The sequence below is a fragment of the Scaptodrosophila lebanonensis genome, unplaced genomic scaffold (assembly GCF_003285725.1).
Source record: "Scaptodrosophila lebanonensis strain 11010-0011.00,11010-0021.00 unplaced genomic scaffold, SlebRS2 tig00000142-arrow-arrow-pilon, whole genome shotgun sequence".
Taxonomy (NCBI): Eukaryota; Metazoa; Arthropoda; class Insecta; order Diptera; family Drosophilidae; genus Scaptodrosophila; species Scaptodrosophila lebanonensis.
The window spans coordinates 494,834-517,081 of record NW_022060589.1 but is presented as its reverse complement, the minus strand read 5'-3'; the positions used below and the strand labels follow the sequence as shown (position 1 = coordinate 517,081).

Below are 22,248 nucleotides of genomic sequence, written 5' to 3'. Positions count from 1 at the left end.
ATACACACGCACTCGCCACACACAGGACCTCTCTATACTTATATACTATATATGTATGTACATACATATATATACATATATATACGTATGTGCCTACGTATGTGCGAGCTTCGATTTCGGTGCCTCGTCTTTGTGCCAACCAATGGCATGGCTGCGATGTTGCAGCTAGCTGATTGGACAATTTTAGTACAGCACCCAAGGCCATAAGCAACGGTATAAATAACGAAGAAGTAGATGTGGAGGAAGAGCTGGAGAAAGCGGACGAAGAAGAGGAGGAGGAGGAAAAAGTCAACTAAAAATGTTGCCTGATTTCTTTTTGGCTTGGGAGCGCGTAGAGTAAAAGTGAAAAATTACATAATATGCGCTGAAAAATGTGCGTACATTTTTTTCGGGCTGACCATTTTATTTGTATGTGTGTGTGTGTGTGTGTGTGTGTTTGTGTGTCAGACTCGCTTTTTGTTTTATGCAAAACTTTTGCGTTTTACAATTCATTGCATATTCAATTTCAGTTGGTCTGTCGGTCCGGCTCAGTCCGGTCCGGTCCGGTCCAGTCCGTCACTCTGATGTTGGCGACGCCACAAGGACCAACACAAACAGCAAAGGTCCCTGGCATATTAATAAGGATTTCATTAGTTTTATACGTTTGTTTTTCAGTTGCATGTATGTGTGTGTGCGTGTGTATTTTATTCCTTTTTTTTCTCAGCCACAAATGAAAACGGTCTACAACAAACATTTGCGCACACACACATACACAGTAATGGGTCGATACTAGGGTTGTAAAAAAACATCGAAATTTGAACATCGTCTAATGTTTATTACAGACATTTTTCCGCTCTAGTTCTTCATATTAAATGTATGCTTAATAGTGGGATAAGATTGTAATCACACTCTTTTAAAAGGAACAAAGGAATTGAAATCGGCTAAGAATTTTGATCTTATTAATTATAATTATATACACAGATAGTTTAGATAAATACTTATTGAAGCTGACGTTGTTTTAGAGCGGCTTTTCCAAATGGAAATTTTTGTATATGTGTATGCTTAGTTTTAGCTTGAAAGCTTCAGTTATCATTTAAGTCCTGTATCGCTCCCACTTGCCGATATGGTTTGCAAGTTTATGGAATCGCTGATAAATCACACCTGCAGAAAATCCGAATCCTGCAAGCGAAAACCCTTCGCCTACCAACAGGTGCTCCCTGGTATATGAAAACGGCACATATAGAAAAAGATCTAAAGATCTATAGAAAAAGAGCTGATCTTGCCAATAGATTTATATAAAGTATAAATAATGAAATAAGACTACACTCCTATTTGTATTTTTCTATAAGTTTCATTTCAGTTGTTGTACATAATAACAGTATAATTAAGGTTTTACATTTATAAAGTTATCATTTGTTGTATCAATGCCAACATACTCGTAGCCAGCGTAGTCGTTGTATTTTAAATAGAGGGATTCCCTAAAAAATTACCCATTACCTGTCTGTATATAGCTGCTAGTCCTAGCTAATGTGATATTTGTACAGGGTGCGCCATCTTTTATGTCGGTATGTAAATATTGAATAACTTTGTCATTTGTGAACCGATTGGCTTGAGTAGACCAGTGTTGAAAACCTCAGTTCAAGAAATTGTACAGAACCAAATTAAATAAAAATATCTCATACTTGAAAATCGGTTGTTTATTTTTAAAGATATTCAATGTTACATACCGACATAAAAGATGGCGCACCCTGTATTAGCCTGGATACTTAAGTTGCTCCGATGAGCAACTTGACGAGCCTTCGTAAATTATTGGACTATCAAACAGGTAGCTAATGGTACTGAGAAAGAAAATCTACCAATATATATCGTTATATAGAAAGTAGTGCAATTATCGTAGCCTTCCCATTCCTTGTGGAGCTTTATAATTATATATGTATGTATGTATATGTACTTGAATCAATCTACTTCTTCTGCTAATTCAACACCAACATCGCTGCTTTTTCACTGTCTGCCAAAGCCAAGCATAGGCAATTCCATTATGCTATTCTATATCTTAGGCCTTGTTTGCCAGGACTGCACCCTACCCCGCCCAGCTCTACCTCTCTCTCTCCTTATCTCTATCTCTCACTCTCTTTCTGTTCACGTTGTGCGCCCTGCACTGTGTGGAAAAAGCTTTTTGTCTCTATTAAATTAATCGACACTCATTTTTCTAACTTAACAGAACGCAAAATGCAAAAACAAAAAACAAAAAAAAAGTATAAACGATAAAACATTTGCTGCCGCTTACGTCTTACAACAACCCCCCTCACACTTGTACTTTTTGTATTATTTTTTTTTTGTTTTTTATTTTTTTAAGTAGCACTATTTTTTAAGGATTCTGTTTGGGCCGCCTTCTATCTCCCACTCCGCTCGCCTGCTCTAAAACAATTTAATTTTTTTTGGTTTTGTACGTTTTTCATGCTTATCAAACATAAAACAAACGTACGCATGAGGGTTGACCCTCGACCGCCCCCAACCCTACACCCATACAGCCATACAACCATCGTCAACGCACGACCGGTTGCTTGTGGCATTTATGTTTCATTTGGCATTTTTGATGCGTTTTGCTTTTACATTTCGGTCTCTTACTTTTGCTTTGGTTTATATATTTTGGAAGCGACGCATTTAATGTGACATTTCAATCAATCAGGCGGTTCTGCGACTGGGAGGCTGGGAGGGTTGGCTGCGGTTCTTAAATGGAAGATTAATTTGCATTAGCCAAGCGAAACTTTTTTTCTAGGCTTCACATTACACTTTCGCCACCTCCAGCACAGCTCTTTGATAAACCATAGCCTCGGTCTCATAATCATGTTTAGGTTGGTTTTTTTTTTTTTTGAAAACAATGGTTACCGTTTCCGCCAATGCCAAAAGTCGCGTAAATTGCTCTGCGAATCAGTGAAATCATAAAGAAAGCTGCATAAATAAACACATCAACACAAAGGCAAAAGTTTGAGCAGCACTTGCTAAAGACAAACTCGCAGCCAACTCAAAAGAACTCTACAAAGGATGGGGGGAAGGCCCCAACCCTTCAACATACGCGTACATGAGAGTGTGTGCTCGGCTCTTGTCTAAGATGCCGGCAATGCATGCTGGAGAAGTCGAAAAACAAAAAGGCGTTTTTTAATTGCCTCAGATAACAAACGCACACACGCACACACTCACACACACATTCATAACTTGTGGCAAACTTATGTAGGCTCCCACAGCCCCCTCTCCTTCCTCATCGCAGTCAAATAGAGAAAATAATAAAAATGGTGGAAAGGCAAGCGGCAATTTTACAATTCAGCGCACATTTTGATGAGCTTCATAATTTTTTGCGGCTCATTGAAGCTCACTCGCATTTTAATGTAACTTTCTGTAGTCGACTTCTCCTTTCATCTGAAGGCCTAGACGACTCCACTGCTCACCCACAGTGCCTTATTACTTGTATACTTGTATATGGATAAGTCTCTGGTAAACTGTCTTCAAAGTACTAGTCCTAGAATTTTTAAAAAGTGATCACTCAATGAGAAATCTGTTAGTAAATATTGATTGCTCTTCATAACCATACTACTTATAAGACACAAACGCTTCCTAAAACGTTGTCAGAAACGTATGTAGAATTTAAAGAGAATCGTTTTAGCAGAAAAATAATCTTATTTAAGAAGAATTATCCGCAGAGATTATTTGCAAGTATTCGCTTCTTATTGATTCTGATAATGTCTAACAAATAGGCAACACACATTCTCCATAGGACTTCCCTGTTTTTGATTCCTGATTTGCAATTCATGCATAGCTTTCTATATAAAAGCATCGCTCACCATTAAGTAGCCTTCACCAAAATTGTGTTTGCAAAATTAAAGAGATTCCTTTTGTCGATCCAACAGATCACAAAATATATACATTTAGCTATAACTAAAAAAGTTCTACATCATATTTCCCAACTTGTCGTTGCCATACTCTGAAAGGAAATTTATTGAAAGCAATTGCCTTTTGGGTCTATTTTCAGCGACTTTGGTAATGAAACGTCAAGTCACTTTTATTTGTTATTATTATTTTCTAGTGCTACTAGAAAATGTGATATTAAAAAAAATTGTGTTCTATTTATCGGTTCAGATACCAAGTGACAGCATTCGATCCAGACTTTGAAGAGCAATCATGGCTTCAATGTTCGTTACTTTTAAGCCAAAAATGGAGCAATGCCATGTAGCAGCCGCTCTAGCCTCACCCCAACAAAGAAAACAAATCTCAACGCTACAGAAAAAGATAGGGTGGAATATTATTGTAACATATTTGACAATATATGACAATATTAAATAGATATAGCCCTTATTAATCAGACCATTAATGTAAAGTCTAGAAAAATCAAAGTCATGCTAAAGAAAATACAGCCACATATATTTTATTGAAAGAATCACGCCAAAATGGTATTTACGAAATAATTAGGATACTATTCACAGGATCGGCACACGAACGCACAGACAGCTACAGTTTGTTTCTCTTACACACATTCTCTCGCACTGCTGTTGTTTGTTGCCTTCTTCCTTTCGTCTTAGAAGCACTTCCGGTGCACAATAGTGGGGCCAAATTCTTCGTACTCGGACATCGCCACCCACATCTGCTCGAACGAAGTCAAGGAAGCGAGTATGGAACCACCTAACCAAACGGCATTCTGACGCTCGGGTGGTACTAGGATTTTTAAGCGGATACTGACCGGCACCATGTCGCTCATCTCCTTGCGCATGCGCTCAGTCATGCCCGGAAACAAGGTGGTCCCACCGGCCAGTACCAGATTGTTATACAACTCTTTTCGTATGTCCACATCACACTTAAGTATCGCGGTCTGCACACAACTAGACACGCCCCCCTCTTCGAAGCCGAGCATGGTGGGCTGGAACAGGGGCTCGGCACAACGGAAACGCTCGCTCTCCAGCTTCACGATGCGCCCATCCGGCAGCATGTACTCCCGCGCCAGACTCTCTTTAGCCAGAGAGGCTTTCTGTAGCTCCTTTATAAAGCTCTGAGCGACGTAGCCGTGTCGTTCCTTAATGTCTCGCACAATCTCGCGCTCCGCCGATGTGGTAAACGGATAGCCAGCCTCGCCCAATAGCTTCTGCATGTACTCCGTAAGGTCGCAGCCGGCAACCTTGAAACGCTGGATGGCATGGGGCAAGGCGTAGCCCTCGTAGATGGGCACAGCGTGCGACACTCCGTCGCCCATGTCTAGTACCAGGCCAGTGGTACGACCGGAGGCATATAGTGCCAGCACAGCCTGAATAGCAACATACAAGGCTGGCGTCTGAAACTGCTCGAACATTACTTCGAGCATCTTTTCGCGATGGGCGCGTGGATTTTGAGGAGCTTCAGTGAGGAGCACGGGATGGTCGGCAGGTGCAACACCCAACTGTTGTTGAAAACAATCGCTCCAGATTTCTACCATATCATCCCAATTGCTTACAATCCCATGCTCAATGGGATGCTTGAGCGTGAGAATGCCCCGACGACCTTGGGCCTCGCTACCCACATAAATGTCTTTGTGGGCCAAAGTCATGCTGCTCGGTGGCAGCAGCAATGGACGCGCTTGAGGACGCGGCCTTCCAACTACGGCAGGAAAACTAGAACGTGGAGTATTTTCGCCAGCAAATCCGGCCTTGCACATACCGGAACCGTTGTCGATCACAATGGGTGCACCGTAGTCGCTCATACTTGTATTGCTTGATATTTATTAAAAGTTTTGGTTTTCAAAATGGAGCTTATGTGCAGTTGAAAAGGAATTATCGCAAGTTAAGACTTCTTACTTATTGCTCCCTCAACCAATGGTCCTCACTCTTCAATATACATACCTGTTTCTTCGCCTGAAATTTTGAAGCACACAAATATATTTTTAGGTTGAAAAAAGCTTTAAATGCCCACAAAAAATGATGTTAAGTACACTTCTAATTACGGCGTTATTTGCAAATCAAGCTTAAGTTTCGAACCGTTGACGTAACTTGGTTTTGGCTCTAGAAACGAAGTGGAGGAATGGACATTATTTCTTCAAACAATGGTCTTCGCTCCTCCACGTACCCCTTTCTATTCCTGTATCCTGTTTCGTATTGCTGAATTTTTAAAACACACAAATATATTTATTTTTATTTTTTTTACTCTTTTCAAAGCCAAAATTTGTACAACACACTCACTACAAAGGAAAACGTAAGACTGACGTATACATGAAAGCCATAATGATAACCAATTAGGTTATTGCTACTGTGACTATCAAGAAGTCTTCCAACAACCCAAGCAAGTTCCTTAACCTTAAGGTGAAGTTTCGATATTGAATAAAAGTGTATCTTCAAAGGAAATTGAAAGTCCCATCTTCAGATATTTTTAATAGGACCATTGGCTTAAATTGATGTATTTTTATACCCTGTACCCGTAGGGTAAAAAGCGTATATTAGGTTTGTGCAAAGTATGTAACATGCAGAAGGAAGCATCTCCGACCCCATAAAGTATATATATTCTGAATCAGCATGACGAGAGAAATCGATCTAGACATGTCCGTCCGTCCGTCCGTCCGTCCGTCTGTCCGTCTGGATGAACGCGAGGATCTCAGAAACTATAAAAGCTAGAATAACCAAAGTTGGCATCCAGATTCTCCTAGGTCCGAGAAAGGACGAGTTTATTTTATTTTTTGGAATTTTCCCCCCCTTCCCCCGCTACAGAATTTCGTCAATCCACATTTCAAATGCTACCTGTACCAAACTTTGCACACATAATTTATATATAATTGTCTACTGTTGTTCAAAATTTTATTCAATTCGGTTAATTCTAAGAAAAGTTATTAGCGAAACAAATTCTCGCCAGTACAACCTCCCCAAACTGCAGCAACAAGTTCGCTCTTCTTCTTCCTCTTTTTGCTGCTGCTATGGGCGCATATAACTCAGTGACGGAAGTTTACCTGGGTACAGGGTATTACACTGTCGGGCTTGCTCGACTGTAGCGTTCTCTCTTGTTTTTTTTAATTACTTGCATACAAATTTTGAATATTAAATCATTGACATTAAGTCATTGGCCTTAAATTATTGACAGAGTGACTTTTTATTTCCTTTAAAATCATCACCAATCATCCCAAAATTCACTATTTTGTGAATATCAGTCAAATTCTTGCTGCATTCAGATGTTTAAAAATAACTTCTTTTTTTTTTGATATTAGCAGAGTGTTTTTATTTAAAACTGTCCATCCAATCTTTAAATTGGTAAAATAAGCTTGACAATTTCAAAAGTTTGGAACGCTTCAGGATTTTGGAAATAACTGCCAGAGGTCCATAAACGATAATGATAAAAGCTGGTGACATAAAAGTAAACAATTCTTTTTGTAAAGCTCCAAAGCTAATAAAATCGTTAGCAAGCAAAGTATTACTATACTGATACTATAGTCTTGGGTGCTGCTGTTACAAAAGGTATACAAATTTGTATTTTTATGAACTAGAATTTCCTCGAAGCATTCTAATAGTAGCGCATCAAAACGTTCGAACTGGCCTCTTTTTTGGTTGCCCAATCCCTTTCTCTCACTCTGTTTCAACACCCACTCACACTTTATTCTTATTTCGTGCGCTTTTTACTCTCCACCTCAAGTCATCTCACATACATACAGTACATACAAGTAGTATATGTGTATATGGCACACAATTATCAAAGTCCTATCTATGCATCAGTCAGCGTCGTCTTTGAAATACCGACACATGCCGCCCACGCTCCCCGGAAATTGTTCCGTGTGGGTTGTCGTCGTGTTTACACAATTACAATTCTGAGTACAGTACACACATATATTCGTACATTTTACGCTACATAAACGAGATTAGTGCGCCGATTTTGTGCCGCCCACATCGGCCCAACTTCTTTTGACACAATGCCACCCGACAATCGTCTTTTCTGGCCTAGGCACAAAAAAGTTTACTAAGATATGAGCTAACTCTTTGACTTGCCTTGAGGATGGGGGCGTAGCAATTGCCCAACTTTTGTTTTTTTTTTCGCTTCCTCTTTTCTCGACTTGCCTTGAACTTTTTTTTGTGTCTTCCTACATACAGATGTACTCGTATGTATATAACGAGGATACATGTGGGTGTAGGTGTGTGTGTGTGTGGATGTGCTTTCATTGTTAACAAGCGAAAATTGTGCGCTTCTTTGTTACACTCGAAAATTTATATAGACATGAGGCAACAACAACAACAGCAATCTGAACATGTAAGCATAGGCGTGCATATCTATTTTTTATGACTTCTTGTTGATCTTTTGAAAAGGCAACGCAACGGGCGCAACTCACAACAGTTGTTTATGGCTTTTTTTGGCCATTGTCTATATCAGCAGTTAATATTAAACGTATAGGATGCTGGTTATGAAGAACAACAAATGTCAAATGCTTTCCAAGATATGGAAGACAGTGCAACGGAGCAAAGAGCGTTAGATTTCAAAATTAATAGAATATTTTCAAGAGTGGTCGGTACTTCCCAGATATTTCGAAGTTTTAACTTAATCATTATATTTTCAGCTGATATTCGAAGATTGAAGAAGTGCACCTTCTTCTTAGTTGTAACCGATGCAATGCTGAATAAATAAGCGGAGTGGCTGTATTGCCAATAGCATCAGTTGTTTATTCTACAAGTATATTCTCAGAGTACACATAGAATATTTTTATATAAAAGATAGATGCCTCTGCTGGGAAATGAGAAATGAGCCTCAATACCTAAACCTTTAATGAGCTTTTGTAATATTTTGTGGCAGCAAAGAAAGATTTTGCCAAAGTTCACGTATACAAAATTTTCTTAACATAAAACTAATACTAAATATACTAAAAATACTGATACTAAATAAATTCTTCGGCAAAATTAAGATCCAAAAAAACAACACACAATGCAAGTTCTTATTTTGTATTCAACTTCCATATTTGCCTAACAGGAACATCTTTTCGTTTTTTGACCTGAGAAACAAAAATGGAAGAAAAATCATCTCTTATTGAAAATCATACTATGTATATTTTAAATTGGAGCAAGTTTCCCTTTGGCTGAATTTTCAATTTCGCTCGCACATCAACTATTATCTGGCACTATCTCTAGATGTTTTGCTATTGCCTTATTTTTAATATATTCTAGATTCTAGCTTATACCGATTCCTACTCCTCAATAAACCTTACCCGTGCAGAATCGGCGATTACTTAATAGAATCCAAAACAAGTACACACTTAGTTGTCATAATGCAGTTATGATAAGGGAATTGGCTGAGAAGGACGGCAATGTGAAGCAGCTGCTGCATCTTAAGCGAAATGCTGCCAACACTCTGCCAACTGCCGCAAGTTAGCGTGAATGGGAGGGGGGAGGAGGAAGGGGCGCGGGATTGAGGCATAACGGCAGCTCAAATCAAAATACCATTAAAGCGTGTGGCGCTGACGCAAATGCAAAAGTTGAAGTAAATATTGTCATTACTCAAGCTTAAAATTAAAATTACCTACCTACACACTTTACTTCACCTGAGACGAGCGGCTGCGCGAAAGAGTCCAACGTTGGCGGAGCAGGGTTGAGGAGGGGGAGGGGGAGGGGGATTGTGGGGTCTAGCACTTGGGCTGTAAAATGATAAACTGCATAAAGCAACGCAACGCAACAGACGAAAAATTTCGAATGCAAAAGTTTTTTGCACAAGTGTGTGGTGCCCCCAAATACCATCAACCCCACAAACGTTACGGCACCCCCCCCCCCTTAAATACCACCTCTCCCTACACTCTGTAGCAAAGAGCAAAGTCATTTTCATAACGACAACGACTATGGCGACTTCAGCAACTTGGGCTCTCGTTTTAAGGTGCTCTCCACTAGCAAACCTGATGAGCTGTAAGCTGAAGGCTGTATTCTGTAAGCGAACCACTCGAAACCACCCATTCGACCTCAACTTGCCACCCACTTCGTGTAAAATGTGCTACGTTAAGCACATCTGTTTTTTATTGCTTTTAATTTGCCATTAATAAAGCATTTCAACGCGGCATTTTGGAGCCAAATGCTAATTTATATATAGAGATAGATAGGATATAGTAATAATAATAATGCATACATACATACATACATACATACATACATACATACAAACTCGTATTTAGAAATCCAATTTTAATATGCCCGACAAACTCAAGCCGCCTCCACACTTACGCCGACTATGGGGCAGTACATTAACTCAAACTTTTGTGCACGGTCGTTTGTTGGGGTCGACTGCCCTCTGTTTATCGAGCCAGCGCCATAAGTCAATGAGTTTTTGGCATTTTTATGGCCGGCCATGGAATGTTTAAGAAATTAGCAACCGGCGTTGGGGCAAAAGTTGGACTGAACGGATTGCGAGGGTCTGCATTCAAGAATCTTTCTGTCAGCCACATGCCATACGAAGGAGGGAGAGTACTTGGAGCTACTTACTAATACTTAGGCCTATCTATACTCGGACTTTGGTTTGCGATAAGGCCACAGAATTCAGCAGGTAAACTACACAAAATAGAAATAGAAACATGCAAACAAAATATACTTATATAGAGTAGTTGCTTCAAAAGGGCTGAAAAAATTAAGCTCGTGCAGTAAAAAAGGACAACCAACAAAAACACAGAACCTATATTTTGAAAAAAAGTTTATTCTATTCCAAATAATCACCCTCCGTTTTAATACAACGTTTAATCGAGTGTTTTAGGCGATCCGCTGCCATGTCCTTCAGAATTGTGTTTAATACAAATGTTTTAATTAACTTCAACCTCCATATAAATAGCACTCTTTTTCATGGCCAAATTAGATTTTCTCGATTACCAAGTAGATAAGACGCACACAAAGTGATGATTAAAATGCAATTTTGTTGTCAAAAAATCAGCCGACTAATAATTTCAAGCGTTAAAATACTTTGGATACGAGTTCTTTGAATCCTGAATCTTTTCGAAATGTAATCGAACTAATTATTTGTCAAATTAATTCAGTTATTATACATGTATTGCAGTTCTTTTTATATATTCCTTGTGACTTTAAAAAAAATGAAAACAATTTATAAATAAAAGTGAAATATTGAAACGTTTTTTTAAACAAAATTGCTTAATACTTCAAATTATTGATTCGGCTGAAGATTTATAATTTGTAACCTTCACTTTCAATATCTGATGCATTATAGCAATTTTAATAATATTTGTTAAAGGCTTGTATTTGTTCTTTATAAACATTTGCAAAAAGTCTCATATTTAGATTCTCAAAAGGTTTTTAACTCCAAAAAAATGCTTAGCTCAACTGCTCCACACTCAAATGATTTTAGATAAAAATATAATATTTCTATTTAGACTAGCTAGACCATACATACACAAAACCTGAGAAGCATAGAAACGTAGAAAAGCACTGTTTTTTTCTATTTCTGTGTTGCCATTTTTTGTACATAACTAGGAAATTACTAGATTGAAATGATAGAGCAACATGACGACCGTTAGAGTCATATCGGATATTAAGCTAGGCGCCGGAAACTTTCCCTGTCTGCACGATTGATTCGTTGGCAACTCTCAAATAGATCTGAAGACCACACAGAATAATGGCCAAGAATTCTAGTGCCCCCAACTAGTAGTCTTACTTGGCGCACTACCCAGTGGCAAGCATAAAACTTTATGCAATGCAAAAGGACATAACAATTCGGGACATTCAACATTTCCAGCCAGGACTTTGCATGGAACAGTCTTACGACATTCATTCAGCAGTAGACCGGCGGCCTAAACACTAAACAATGCCCAAACGATACCGACGCCCTCTTCTTTAAGTTGCTGTCAACGTTCGGGCATGGAGGAGGATGTGGGGTTAGGCGTGAGTTCTGTGGCAATTGTTGGACGCCGCCGCCATTGCGAAATTAGCCAAAAGTAATCCTTTAAGTTTAGTTCGCCAAAAATTGCACACAATTGTCAGGCTGTCCACCTCAACATCCACCCAGTAGACCATCCATCCACCTAGCCACACCCATTGCAACAGTTGCTGGCCATATCCAACATTGTCAACGGCACGTTGATGACATTGTGTAAAATTTTGTTGCCGTCGTCTTCGCAGCCTGGCCATAAAACTTTTATAGTAAAAAGTAAATGCCACAAATGAGCAATCGAAAATTTCGCATTATAATGCAAACTGTGTGCATTTTTCGGGTTATTGTAGTCTACTTTCAGCCAAAAGACAATTGCATACCAAGGCATTCGAGTTGTTGTAGTTGCCGTTATGGTTGTCGTCGTCGTCGGCAGTCGGCAGTTGTCATGAGAGCGCCATGCCTTTGTGAGCTCTGAGGCTGTGAGCTTGGCATTCATTTGCTCCATCGTCTAACTAACCCATCCACCTACCCATCTACTTGCCTCCTTGTCCTGGTGCTGCCATCCTCTATTAATAATAATAGAATTTTTGGAAATTTTCGCAAAAGCAAAAAGGAAGAGGAAGCTGCTTTTTGCGCTCATTCGCGATTTTTGCATTTTACGTTGACGCCGACAACGACAAAGACAACTACAACGACAAGGAGCGATTCGCTGGGTTAGGAAACCAAAGAATGTCCCTCATCCCCCCCTTAAGCTTAGCTTCTCGACTGTGTTGCATAATTTAGCCTCGACTTCTGCTGCTGCTACTACTGCTTGACAATAATACTAATAATAATGATAATGATTACAAGTATAATAGTACACAAAATATGCATTTCTAGGCTGAATTCATGAGCATACCAGCCGTTTGTCTATTGAACTTGGGATAATTTTTGCATCATGCCTAATGAAGTTCAGTTGTAATATCATCAAACAACTATATAATGCAAATTGTAACAATTCTGTTTTGATAATAAAGACTAGTAGGGAGGAAGCCAACTACGGGTATGACTAACTATGAAGCTGTTTAGAAGAAGGTAACGAATACTGAGAGAACACTAAGAGAAGCCTTTTAAATACCCAATCGAGAGTTGAACCTGTAACCTTTTGAAAAGAGACCACCAGGATATTATTATGAATAATGAGAAAAACATGGACATGTTTGTTTTTTGTAACCTTGAACTTTTCGTTGTATTTTCAAATCTACACTTGTTCCGACACCAACAATTAATAATAAGCTGGCCTATCTTAATTTTCTTTCGGTTAAGTTGCGCGAAATCGATGTCGCTTGATTTTCCGATTCTACACAATTCAATTTGTGAGAGAGAAAGTTCCGTTTCCTAAAAAGAAACTTAATACCCAACATATACTATTAATTTTAAATAAAGTAACTCTAGAAGATTTTCTTTTCTTTCTCTCTCTCTCTCGCTTCCTGTGCCTCTCTTTGTCTTTGTTTATATCTGGCTATTTTTTGCTTTGTGTCCAAAGAACGAGTGAATATATTTTCATAGACGGGTTATCAAAAAAAAAATTAAAAATATAAATCTCGAAACAATCGGCTTACAAATCTTGAGAATCCATGTCTGCTGTCTCTAATTTCTATCTGAACGTTTTAATACTCTCAACATACCCACACATGTAGATACTTATGTCAGGACATTTAAGTTTTTAGTCAATATATTTACATAATAGCTTCAGCTTATCAGGCTGCAGCTTGCTTGCCTGCCATTGCTCTGCTTACCCAAAATCTATAACTTGGCAGAGCTACCGACAAAGATGAGGAAGGAACACAGGTAGATTATGCGACAACATCGTCAGCGTGTGCCGCACTGCCCGCCCTCTCTGTTTTGGTTATATTAAAACCATTTTTCGCTTATTACCAAAAAATTTAAATATTTTGAAAATAATAAACTGCGGGTGAGTTACTAAGTGGCAGTAGCATCAGCCGTCGTTGCCGTTGCCGTTGCCGCTGAACGCGAAGCCCAAAAAAAGCAAACAATGTTGCTGCCCGTTCTGCCTGTGGGTTAAACTCATCATCGTACTCAACGTCGTCATCGGCATCGTCATCGTCATTGCTATCAAATGATGCTAAGCAGGCGTCGGCCCACCTTTAACCCAACCGCGACGGGGGTTGGCACTTGGGCTATTACTAATCCTCCAACCAGAAACCAAACCAACCAAATACCAGCGACGATGGCGATGGCGATGGCGACGCTTGCTGTGAGAGCGGCTTTATCAGCGCTGCTCCATCGCCGACGCGCGTGTTGATTGTCGCGTCAGTTACGGGCAGCGTTTACAGTCGAACATCTCTATGACAAATAATTTACAAGATATTTCATCAAAAGTATTTCACATTCGTCTAACTATAGTAAAGCTATAGAATATTTCAGGTGAAGAGAAAATTATAATTCTTATGTTTGGATTCCGCTTAGGAATTCTTCCTCGACTTCATTTATTTTTATTTTTTGGAAACCTTTAATTTTATTTAATTATATTTTTGTCATGATGTCGTCTTGATTCGAAATGTTCCTTGAGCTATGACAGGCCTCTGACGTCATTCATAAATTAGAAAATTTACTCTAATCAATTCGTAAGTAAGTAAGATAATTTTATTTCGGATCCTCTTTCTATTGATAAATCAACTTTCATTTTATATGTACGATTAATTTTTAGATCTTCGAGATGATATATAGTAAGTAGCGCATCATAAAAAATCGAAAAGATTATTATTTAGAAAAATAATATTTTACAAAGTGTGTCAATTACTCGATTGTTCCGATGACAGCTATATAAAATAAAGAAGCCCTGAATACTCTGTCCTTTATACCAATTTATTCATTATTTATTCCTTCCTACAACAGTTCCAAAATCTGAATCTTTCTACGTCGCCTTGTGAGGGTACAGGGTATTATTAATCTTCCGTGTTTATTATGTGGAAGCTATACTGTAATAATGAGCATGATGCGTTCGCTAGCTGGCGAATGTGGTTGAATGGCTGGCTGTCTCCCATAGTGTCATATTTTTTATGATTTTTATGTTAATTCATAACCAGCCGCTGTCGGGCGCTGCGCCATTGCCTCATCTGCGAAATGCTTTTTAATCCTTTTAATGAAAATTAGTTCCTCTCAATATCATTTAATATATTTTCGGTTGGGTTTTGTGGCGTTTGTTCATTCGTTCCTTGTTCGTTCGTTCTGCGTGTGTTGTTTTCATAGGCATTATCATAATTTCTGTTTTCAACCCTAAATCAACAAAAACACTTGCCCGCTCTGCAGCAAGCCGGGCACCCCATCCTGTTTGTCCTTTGCTCGCTGCTGTTGGCCTTACAAGCTTGATAAAGGCTTAAAGCCTGGCAAGACATTGCCACTGTCCGTACGTCTGTCCGTGTCTGTTTCGCATGCATATTCATCTACATACATACATACATACACACACATACATACTCGTACATACACACTATACTCGTATATCAAGCGCTTCTGCCTTTGTCTTTGTCTCTGTCTCTGACTCTGACCTTTCGCGTTCAACGTTCGCCGTTTGATTTTCTATGCAGCGCTAAATGGCATCCCCATCGTCGTCGTGGTCCTCGGAACGCGCTTCTTTGCTAAATTGAAAACCCAAAAGCTATAAAAATTAATGTGCGTAGCGAAGGTGTTGCCATATATCTTGCCCAGTTGCCAGAACATTACCGGGCAGCTGGCAAACTTAAAATACAGCGGCAATCCAGCAGCAGCATTAATGAATTGGATATGTTCAATAAATTTCAATTTTAAACTATCACTAAATCAACAAACTTCTCACCAACAACCTATGCTGAATGCGTTCATAGCTTAAGCACAATTCTATCTTACGAGTATATATTTTGTACAGTATAGTATGTTACATACTCTTATAATAGGTATATTTATTATGAGCAATCAAATAGAATAGAGATCATGCATATAAATAGATCTGTAATTTCTCCTCTTTGACTTTTTCTAATATCCCAATAACCAACTACCAAATGCGGGTGGGGAGACAACATTCACGTATATTTATTAAAAGCAACCGAATAGAGAGAGAGAGAGAGAGAGAGAGGCCCTGCCCGGTGCCTAGTTGCCTAGCCCAAAAGTTCTAGAGAATGAGTAGAAGAAAGTAGCTTTCTTCCCTGCTCAATCGCTTTGTAGCCCTCAACAAGACTCATATCACTCATCTGTTGAACTTTTGACCATCAATAGGTATTTTAAGTTTTTGCCGATCGCATTTCCCACAGCAAATTTTTAATTAATTGAATGCAGTTTGGGACGCCTACGAACAACAAATAAACTATGCTTTCTGCATACATGCAATATATTAAATTATTAAACAAACTGAAGAAGCAGGCTTGGGACTCTTCAAACGATAAATAAGCTATGCCTTCTATATGCAAAATATTGAATTAGATAAAAATTGAAGAAGCAGAGAGGCTATTGAACATTTCCCACAGCAACTTTTTAAGTAATTTAATGCGGCTTTGGCCGCCTACGAACGACAAATAAACTATGCTTTCTACATACATGCAAAATATTCAATTAGATAACAAATTGAAGAAGAGGCTGTTGAACATTTCTAACTCTAATATTCCAAATCTCAACTAAATCCAAATCTTCAATCACCATTTCCTCAAATCCTTTAAAGAGAGCTATTTATTATAGTCCGGACTCTATCGAAATATCCATATCGGATGAATCTTTATGAGAGCAACCACTAGAAAGCTCCCCTTTCGCCTTGCTCCTCTTTGGAGTGGGAGGTCGAAACCAAATTCGCTTTTGCAACCGAAAATGTGCTTTTAATAGCGTCAGCTGAGCCAGCTGTGCGATAGCTGCCATACTCGACCATCCCCCCTCTCCTCCCCTCACCCAGCACACGTTGTCACCCACACTTTCGTCAAAGCATCGCATTGCTTCGCATAAAAGTATGCTAAATTATACGCATTTCATAAGCAATTTCGCAGTTTATGGCCACGGTTATGACATCGCCAGCATCGCTGTTGTTGGCCAAACCTGCTGATATCGGGTAATTTGGAAATGCGCGAACACTGCTCAAGCTACCTGGAGAATGCCTTCGATTAGCATGGAAATGTGCACCCCATGCAAATGACAGTAAAACCAACAGCAACAGTAACAGCAACAGCAACAGCAACAACAGAAAACAACGTTGGCATTTCAATTTTTGAGTGTACTAACAATTTATATTTGAATTTAGAGTTTCGTCTGGTGTTCCCACGTTCTGTCTTTCTTTTCGGATGTGTTTGGCAAAACTTGTCAATTTGGATTGAGTGTGTGACGGATAAGTTATGGACAGCCACAACGTCCTTCATTTACGGCCAGCTATGTAGCTTCATTACTCCTTGTCTTCTGAGGTACGAGCCCGACTCTGCCATTGCATCTCCCGTCTCGCTGCGCTGGCCTTCTGGGCGGAGAGTTGTGCGGGATCGAGGCGACGTCGTGGATGCGGCTTAGACTGTTGAGCGGCCCCCGAGCCGTCAGCTTGAGTTGTCGCTTCAGCTTTGGCCGCCTCCTGTGCCGCCCTTGCCTTGACGGCTGCCTCTTTAGCTGCCACTTTGACAGCCTTCTCCCAGTCCTTTCCCAACACATCGCGGGTACGCTGATCTAGGCTTCGCATGAATTGCTTGCGTAATGACTCCGGCTCCACATGTTCAAAATTTGGCTTATAGCGCGTCGGATCGCGGGGATTCAACCAAAAGGAGTCCTTATTCTTATTTACCCTCCACATGTTCTCCTCCCGTGTAAAGCGACGCGGCATATTAGAATCCGCTTTGACGTACGCGATTGCCGATTGGGACTTCTCCCGCGGGGCTGGTGCACCAAAGGCAGAAGGTGCCTCAATTTCTGATGCATGCTTCGTCTGTTGTTTCGACTGTGGAGGCTCCTTTTGGCGCGACATATCCCGTTCGGCTGTGCTGCCCCTTCGTGGCGCCGGAGCGCCAGGCCATCTCGTCGACGACGATGAAGACGAGGAAGCCAAGCGTGCTCTTCCAATACCACCGATGCTGGCGTTGTTACCAAAGACTGCTGTCAACAGCACTTGCTTGGCGTACGGTTGCTTCCAAAGCCGGTAGTTGAGGGGCGTCGAGGTGCGTTGCATGATTCCAGAAATAACTAATAACACGAAAGAAAGGACATCACAGTGCTCACCTGCTTCTCCTTGTCCTTAATCGTTCTTTACTTACCCTTGGAGAGTTTTTTAATGAAAAAATTCCGAAACAGAAAATTTTGATACAAATCAGTTTTTTATTTTAGATAGTGCTCCGTAGGCTCCGTAGTGTAGAATGAGTTAAACAATATATGTTTCGACCATATCTAAAAACGTTAAAATCAATGCCTACTTTTTCCAGAAATTTGTAAAATCTTTTAGCTCAGGAAGAATATGCCCATAATTAGAGGAAAAACAGAAAAGGATGTATGAAATCATTGAAGAACCATGGCAATAATCAGATATTGTACTCTTCAGAATACAGGGTGACAGCGAAGCTTTAAGGCAACTACAGTGAAAACTCTCTTGGCCGGACACTCATGGGAGGATAAAAATTGGCCCTGGGAGTGTCCACTTAAGGGGACACTTAAATACTTTGTACACCGATCGAATGTTTTAGAAAAAGTATCCGCCGAAAAGAGAGGGAGTTTTCACTGCATATAAGGCGACTAGGTGACTTTTACACTCGTTGTATATACTATACATATGTAAATATATTACTGAATATTATTGGATCTAACAGTCAAATATTTGAATTCTAATGCCCAATACTTAAATAAATAGAAACACAAACAAAATAAATAAAATAATATAAATGAAATTTATGAAATGAGTAAAATAAATAAAATTATATTCTTTTTTTAATTATATAAACATGTAAAGACTTAACAAACAAAATAAATTTAAGTTTAATGAAATTTCTGAAATGAACAAAATAAAAACTTTAATACAATAAAAATTTCAAAACTAAGCCGTACTCGCACAAAATAAATAATAAATATAAATTAAATAGATAAAAAAAAAATAGATAAAACTTTAAAAATATATAAAATATTTTATTTAATTAAATAAAAATGTAAAAAATAAACCGCACACGTTTCCTAAACAGACAAGCAAAATAAATAACATAAATAAAAATAAACAAAATTTGAAAAATAAATAAAATAGTTTTATTTAATGAAATAAAAAGTTAAAGCAGGAACCCCTCACTTTTCACATCCAACAATTTAGACCTGGCTCAGGGAAATAGAAGTCAAGTCAAATCAAGTTAGATATACTTTAGCGCAATACTTTATTTATAATAATTATTGCATCGATCTATTCGCTGTTATATAATCCCTGCGCCAACCACTGAATAACAAAGGCAACAGCAACGACACAATGTAACTTTCTACACTTCCTTTGCCAGCGATTATTTCATACAACGAATTTCTATGTGCTCGTATTTATGTACATGAATGTAGTAGAATACATATACTACATATGCATACATACGAGTACATATGTATAATTATGTGACCGCCTTGAAGCAATTACAATTGCTGCTCTCATCCGTTGCAGTCCGGGTCATCAACATTAACTGCCTGGGCCGAGGTGGCGGCGGCACTTGTTGTTGTTGTTGTTGTTGTTGTTCTGCGGCGGCAACCTAAACGTTAACACTTGAACTCTTTTTGATTTCGCACACAAGCATGTGCATGTGTGTGTGTGTATGTGTATGTGTGTGTGCCGCACAATGGCACAATTATGTTAAATATCGACAAGTGCCGTCTTCAGGCAGCGACTGCTTTTGTTGTTGCTGCTGCTGCTGCTGTTGAGCTTCATACAACAAATATTAACGACGAATGGTATTAAATACTCGAAGGAAAACAATCGAAACGAATGGCAGCCCTTTCCACAACACACACACACACGCATATTTAAACGTCCTCACAATGCAGGTTGAGTGCTCCATAATTGTTATTGTTGTTGTTGTTTTTTATGGTTGCTTCTTGTGCTTGAGGTCTCCACGTTCGTCCAACTGGGTGAAGTAGTTTTGCGCACGGAATTTCCATACTTCAACACACTCCTCTTACGAGTAGAAATGCAAATGTGTTGATACTGAAACAATCGCACATAGATCTCAAAAATGATCCATACTCGTATGTTTATTTCAAGCAAGTTGGAAAGGAACTCCAAAAGGCTCTTCTTCCAAGGTGAATTGCTGAAGGGTTTTGGATCTCTACTTTAAAGAAGTCAAATAGAAATAGCAACAAAGTGATTCGACCCGACAGGTCCTACTCATAGTTAGAAGTTTCCATTTTCTGTACACTTTAATATTCTTCTGTTTTAAAAACTTTCGAGGCGACGTTGTTAGTCCAGCGTCGTGTTCGATATAAGGTTTTTCTGTAATAGTATTTCACATAGAATCTACTTAGTTGGCGAATTTCCGATTTATTCAACAGAAGAAACTAACAGTGGACGCTAAATGGTACTTAAACACCAGTATTCGTATTATTATATATAGTTGTAGTATATATATAGTAGTATATCTCAATCTGATATCTGAGCAACACTAAATACATATATTGTTCAATTATATTCAATATTGTGGTGTTAGTAGCTTTAAGGATCAAAAAAAGAAACAAGCATTGATTTAAATAGTTTTTTTCTCCCTGAAAGATGATAAAGTCCATTATTTTATAGCCTTACACATCTGTGCTCTCTGACTTTTGTTCTTTAGAAACTTCTCTAGAGTCTGCTTTAAGTAAAAAAACAAAATGTTTACAAATGGTGCAAACTCCTCCAAGATGTGCGAGAAGATGCCGACGACGAACCTCGCTCTGGACGCTCCAACACATCTACAACAGAAGATATCGCCGAAGCTGTGGAGAAAATTGTTTTTGAAAATCGTCGAATTCCCATCAGAGAAGTTGCTGAGGATGTTGGCACATCAGTCGGCTCGTGACATGCAATTGTTTCGAATGTTTAAGTTTGTATAATATGTCGCTTTCTGAACAACATTGGCGGACTTTTCGCTTATTCCCAGTCACAGAATATTTTTGATAATGTTAATGAAATAACTATTTTAGAGCAGATTAGGGGTATCTTACTTTTTATTGTAACTCGTTCAGCGTTCATTCTTGGCTCCATTTATTTGTTCATTCATCCGTCCATCTATCCACAACCATCTATCCATCACTCCATCCGTCCGTCCATTCGTGCGTGCAATGAAAAACGCGTTACTTAATTATGCAATCTAAATGCATTGAATCACTTCAAACAAATGACAATAATCATAATGATGGCAACGATGAGAATTCTGGAATTAGTGTGAGCTTGAAGGTTGCAAACTATTGCCCGAGGCAGAGGCAGGCCAGCAATGTGAACTCATTTGTTGTTCTTTTGCCTGCCAACCACATACACCTACACCTATACCTACACCTAGATCCATACTCATACCCATACCCACACCCATCGACGACACACACAACACAGGCAGGCAGGCAGGCAGGTGAAGTTGCCCTCAGTTACATCCATGGGATGTCAAAAAAGGACGAGAACGAGGACGACGACAAATCTTTGCAATTTATTTACGTGCCATTTCGTAGCAAAATTTGCGTTAGATTTCTTTGGCTTTTATTTTTGGTGTTGACTGCTTTTGCTTTTGCTGGCGGAATTCCAAGCAAAGGCAACAACCACAGTTATGGTGGAGGTGGCAGTGATGATGACGATGACGATGATGGCGATGGTGATGGTGATGGTGATGGTGACAACGTCTACAACTTTCGGCTGGCGGCTTACAAAAGTCATGACGCGCTGATGACGTTGGCTTCGCATTAGTGTAGCACGACAGTGGAAGGATTTAATGGCACATTAAGAATTTTATTACCGCACACAACAGTAACAGAAACACCAGCACCAACAACACCAACACCAACAATATCAACAATACCAACAACAGCAACAACCTGCCTGGCAATAAGAATCCTTAATAGTCGGTGGCATCGCTCGCACCTTGCGCGTTGGTAAAAAATTTTTCGCGCGCGTACACACAAAATTTTTGACAAGGCAGCAGCAGCAGCAGCAGCAGCAGCAGCTTTAGCTCTCAAAATGATCATAATTATTATCATAATCATTATTATCATAGTCGTAATCGTCATCGTCATCTTCGTATAGAAATCTTTCAACGTCGACAAAATTTTTTGCGCTTGCACGGATTTTCGACAGCAAATGCTGACGGCTGTCAAAAATTGGAGAAGGACAACAGGAGCCTGAGCCCGAAAAACTTAAGCCAGCGTCGTCATCATTATTACAAGTTTTGCATAAATGAATGAATGAATGAATGAGTGAATGCATGGCATGACATTTATGTATTTCATTTAGCCCAACCAGCCCCAGTCAGT

The 22,248-nt window shown here is 39.2% G+C and overlaps 2 protein-coding genes across 3 annotated transcripts; both read right to left on the bottom strand.

The window, feature by feature from the left end:
- Positions 1 to 4,383: 4,383 nt before the first annotated feature.
- Positions 4,384 to 6,143, bottom strand: LOC115629391 (actin-85C-like). 2 transcript variants are annotated; one of them, XM_030525842.1, is made up of 2 exons: positions 6,064 to 6,143; positions 4,384 to 5,999 (listed from the first exon to the last, which is right to left on the bottom strand). In XM_030525842.1, exon 2 carries the CDS (start codon positions 5,699 to 5,701, stop codon positions 4,550 to 4,552), a length of 1,152 nt encoding a protein of 383 aa, XP_030381702.1. In that variant the 5' UTR covers positions 5,702 to 5,999; positions 6,064 to 6,143; the 3' UTR covers positions 4,384 to 4,549. The 2 variants fall into 2 exon arrangements, with proteins under 2 accessions (XP_030381702.1, XP_030381703.1); XM_030525843.1 differs by having other exon boundaries at positions 4,384 to 5,852; positions 5,988 to 6,127.
- A 10,889-nt stretch (positions 6,144 to 17,032) lies between these two features.
- On the bottom strand, positions 17,033 to 18,179 carry LOC115629370. Its single transcript, XM_030525828.1, has 2 exons — positions 18,063 to 18,179; positions 17,033 to 17,991 (listed from the first exon to the last, which is right to left on the bottom strand). Exon 2 carries the CDS (start codon positions 17,975 to 17,977, stop codon positions 17,213 to 17,215), a length of 765 nt encoding a protein of 254 aa, XP_030381688.1. The 5' UTR covers positions 17,978 to 17,991; positions 18,063 to 18,179; the 3' UTR covers positions 17,033 to 17,212.
- Between the last annotated feature and the right edge of the window lie 4,069 nt (positions 18,180 to 22,248).